At 38.1% G+C, this 5012-nt stretch overlaps 1 protein-coding gene across 1 annotated transcript; it reads left to right on the plus strand.

Moving 5' to 3' along the window:
* The first annotated feature begins 761 nt into the window (after window positions 1-761).
* Window positions 762-1867, plus strand: LOC139885226 (pentatricopeptide repeat-containing protein At2g17210-like). The gene is given in 2 exon segments (XM_071869160.1): window positions 762-1359; window positions 1362-1867. Coding segments are annotated over 2 exon segments (1104 nt in total).
* The last annotated feature ends 3145 nt before the right edge of the window (window positions 1868-5012 follow it).

Here is a 5012-nt window from a genome sequence, read left to right on the forward strand (position 1 = left end):
AAAAATTAACAGACGATATAATTATTCAGGAAGGCTAGTAGGTGCTAAGCTTTCCTTTCCGCAACGGTCGATACATGTCTTGGCTTCATCTACACCAAATTACATCATTAATTTAAGTAAACAACAAACAACAAATTATATAGGCATTCAGTCAAAATTAAAAAATATTTAAAAAATATTATGTATTGTGAGACGGATCAAATAATAATAATAACAATGTACGTATCATGATAAGATGAAATACCTTCATATTAGTATGGTCGTTAATACATTTGTTTAAGATCGCATGATCTTACCTTTTGGTTGGGAGATTATGCATTTAGCCATGCAACCAGCATAGCAAAAGTGCATCAATAATTGGTCTTGACATTTAATTGTGCACCTAGTTTTACACAGATTCACTTTTGACTCTAAGGACTCTCCCAGAAACAAACTTAAAATCAAGAAAATAATTAAAATTGATTTCTCTCTTCTATTCTCCATTTTTTTAATATTTATATTATTGTAAATCTGTGATGAGACTTGGAGGGTTGACGATATATATAGGGTTGGCAATTTAGATCCGATCCGATCCGCAAACGTTTGAAAAGACTCATATGATTGTAATGATAGTTTTGGGAGCCAGTTGGTTACCTAATAAAAGATTAGGGACCTTAATTTGTCATTTTACAGAAAAACATCTTTGAATAGATTACTGTACTTTTCTCTGGTTTCCATTTCTATTTCTTCGAGTAAACATCTTAGCATGCTTCTTCTAGGTAATGTATTTTCCGGCGATCCTTTCCGGTTCAAAATTCCGTAATTGGCCATTGACGAAGATCAGAGAGTTATCTTCCAATGGACAATGGCATGAGTTATTATCTCTGTATCGCGAAACCAAAAGAGCTGGATTTGAATCAGAAAATCATTCGATAATTCCTTCGCTTCTCAAGGCTTGTTCAATGCTTTCCCCTAGACATGGACAATCCATCCATGGATGCACAATCAAGCAAGGGTTCGAGTCATTCACGTCTATCGGAAACTCCATTTTGAACTTCTACTTTAAAGGGCGACTCTTCCAATCTGCTTTGAGGGTTTTCAATTCCATGACAAGTAGAGATTCGATTTCTTGGAACATATTGATTTATGGGTATATCGAGTTTGGTAGTTTAAAACAAGGATTGCTCTGCTTTAAAGAGGCAAAAAAGGCTGCTTTTTTCGAGCCCAACGTCTCAACATTAGTGCTTGTTGTTCGATGTTGTGATCGTCTTCACGAGGGAGAACAATTCCATGGTTATCTTATACGAAGTGGGTTTTTCCGGGGAGTTCCATCTGTACAAAATTCTTTGCTGAGCATGTACGTAAGTAATGATATGTCGTGTGCAGAAACCTGTTTGATGAAATGCCTGAAAGAGATGTCATCACTTGGAGCGTGATGATTAATGGATATGTGGCAGTAAAGGAACCCAGTTATGGTTTTCGTTTGTTTCAGAATATGTTATCTGTAGTTGGGATTGAACCGGATGGAGTGATACTTGCTAGTGTTTTGAAAGCTTGTGCGGGTTCTGAAAATGATTTGGAGGGAAGATTAGTGCATGGTTTTGTGATTCGTAGAGGGTTCATTGAAGATGTGTTTGTTGGTAACTCATTAATTGATATGTATTCCAAATGTAAGGATATTAGTTCTGCCCCTCGAGTTTTTTATGAGATGCCTCTAACTAAAAGGAATAATTTCTCGTGGAATCCTGTTTTATCCGGATTCGTCCTGAATAAGAATCATGTTGAAGCTATGAATCTTTTACAAACAATGAGGATGGAAAATATCGTTGCAGACGAGGTTACTCTAGTGAATGTTCTGCAACAACAGCCACTGAGATCCTGCCACTAAACTCGGAATATCAGATTATTGCAACAACAGCCATTGATAACTCAGAAGATCATCCAGGACTGAACAGGATAGAAGCTGGAAGATACCGAAGGCTTGAAAAGCCACTGTTCCCGACGATTGCATCGACATCTGCTGACACCAGGATGGAGTCCCGAGGGGTACAGTTCCCGGAACAGACGATTGCATCGACATCTGCTGACATCATTCCGCTGAACACACAAAGAGATGCTGTAGATCTTCTAGCGCACGAGATATGGGGTAGTACAAGGCCTTCATCGAACTTGCCTCTAGGGAATGCTGGTTCAACTGATTTGAGAATTCAAGGTGAAAGGAATGACCAGAAATGGGCAGATGTAGCTGATCAAATCGAGAAAGCCCGCTTGTTATATCTTGAAACTGCAGCAAGTGAAACTGGAGCTAACACTGTGTACCTTTTGCAGTGTACCTTTTGCAGTGTTAGCTCCAGTTTCACTTGCTGCAGTTTCAAGATATAACAAGCGGGCTTTCTCGATTTGATCAGCTACATCTGCCCATTTCTGGTCATTCCTTTCACCTTGAATTCTCAAATCAGTTGAACCAGCATTCCCTAGAGGCAAGTTCGATGAAGGCCTTGTACTACCCCATATCTCGTGCGCTAGAAGATCTACAGCATCTCTTTGTGTGTTCAGCGGAATGATGTCAGCAGATGTCGATGCAATCGTCTGTTCCGGGAACTGTACCCCTCGGGACTCCATCCTGGTGTCAGCAGATGTCGATGCAATCGTCGGGAACAGTGGCTTTTCAAGCCTTCGGTATCTTCCAGCTTCTATCCTGTTCAGTCCTGGATGATCTTCTGAGTTATCAATGGCTGTTGTTGCAATAATCTGATATTCCGAGTTTAGTGGCAGGATCTCAGTGGCTGTTGTTGCAGTAGTCTGTTCTGGGAACTGTGGTCTCGTTCCGGTGGTCTGATGCTCTTCTGTATTCTGTGTGATATCAGCGGCTGTTGATTGGCTTGTGAGTGCTATTCCAAGTCCTTTTTCTAATTTTCTTGTCTTTTGCCATGTTATTTCTTCTGCTGTATACATAATAATGAACAAATCATTAAAATCTTCCAGACTCATTGTTCTTATAAAGCTTGGCAGAATCAAAATAGTTTCTTAGCTCAAGTGTCAAGTATTAAAAAATCAATACGATTCCCTTAGCCTATCAAATAAAAAAAGCAGAGGACAAGAAACCATGAAATGAAACAGAGATAACACAGATATCAATTCAGTATGATTCCGCGAACAAGAAACCATGAAAGCTTAAAGTGATAACAAGAAACCATGAAATCTTAAAGTGATAACAATAGAAAAAAAAAACAGGATTCAGTATGATAAACCAAAGCAAGTAAATTTCTTAACGAATCATACCGACAAAGAGAGAGATACTAGGAAGAGTGTTTCTGATCGCTAATGGAGAAGTGGAAATCGATTTCTTGAAAACTGGAAAAAAAAAATAACCCACAGAGAACAGAATTAGAAAATTACTTCAATATGATAAAGCAATGCAACTCAATTAAACGTAATTGTAATGAAATCATACCGACAAAGAGAGACATACTAGGAAGAATGTTTCTGATCGCTAATGGAGAACTTGAAATCGATTTCTTGAAAACTGGAAAGAAAGAAAAATAACCCACAGAGAACAGAATTAGAAAATTACTTCAATATGATAAAGCAATGCAACTCAATTAAACGTAATTGTAATGAAATCATACCAACAAAGAGCGAGAAAGATACCTGGGAAGAAAATTTTTGATCGCTAATGGAGTTCTTGAAAAATGGAAAGGAAAAAAAAAAACAGAGAACAGAACGAGAAAATCAGTTCAGTATGACTGAACTGGAAGGACGGTGAGCTGAGAGGGAAGAGTAATATTATTATTATTATTATATATATTATTTTAAATCGAGAACAGGCCCGGCCCCTATAAGGTAATGGCCTAAGGCCTCATCAAAAAGTCATTAAAAACAACATGAGGGTTAAGGCCCAAAAAACAAATATTTAAAAGATGGCCCATTTTAGAAATCACTTTTTGAAGTCTTCGGCAGATTACTTTGTCATGATTATTTTCTGAATTTTTTGCTACAAATTTAGAATCATATGTGATGGCGTACGGAGGCGCCGACGACGGCCCAATCAAATTTTGTCGACATGGTCGGAATTCGGGTTAAAACAGAGAAAAACTCGTAACTTTGGAGTTTCGTAGCTCTCAAGCGATGCTGAATTAGAAAAAAGTCAAAAGATATGAAATGAAGATATGGATGTTACGAATCAAATGCAAATGGTTTGATAATTTTTGGTTCAGAAACGGATTTGTTATGAATTTTTGAGTGGGACTGGACGAGGAGATGTGTTTGTGTGTCTAGTAGATGTGTGTTGATGAGAAGAGTCGGGCAAGAGATGATGATGGCGGACCATCCCGGTCGATTTTTCCGATTCGTTATCCGTGCTTGAAAGAAAACTATAGGTTGTCTGGAATTTATTTCATCTCGAAACTATCATGGAAAAATCGAGAAATTAGCAGTAGCCTTGAATCAGAAGGTATTACATTACAATGGTTACTATTGGTCAAACTTGGTCTACGGTCAACATTTGGGTCAACAAGTCAAGCTGGTCTACGGTCAAAGCAAACAAAGACGGGTCAAACAATTTTATTTGCAACATACGCTGCGTTTTGTTCTGCCTAGTCCATAACGCAACAGTTACAAAACATAGGGATTGATCAGTTTTTTTATCCCAAACTATTTACAGCCTCACATGTTTCGGAGGTTTAGTTTAGTCCTTATATTTTTATATTTGCATTTACGAGGGCATGTCCTCCTAGCCTATATATATGTTATGTAATGAACAATTAAATTCAGATTTTGATTTATGAAAATATGAGTATTGCTTGTTATGAGCTTCTCTTTGTAAAATGAGTGCTTCGTGCCCATGTAATATTATTTTTGTGTAAATTACAACATGAATCCTAAACCCTAAATTCTTCTTCTTCCCGTCACACCTCTTCCCTCTCTTGACAGCCGCACTCCTTCTCTCCCACCCACCACCACACTCCACCCGTCCAGTCATCTCTTCGACCTAATCGTCTTCCCTTAGCCCAAAATCATACTCCCCATCGACT

Source organism: Rutidosis leptorrhynchoides, unplaced genomic scaffold (assembly GCF_046630445.1).
Source record: "Rutidosis leptorrhynchoides isolate AG116_Rl617_1_P2 unplaced genomic scaffold, CSIRO_AGI_Rlap_v1 contig88, whole genome shotgun sequence".
NCBI classification, from domain to species: Eukaryota; Viridiplantae; Streptophyta; class Magnoliopsida; order Asterales; family Asteraceae; genus Rutidosis; species Rutidosis leptorrhynchoides.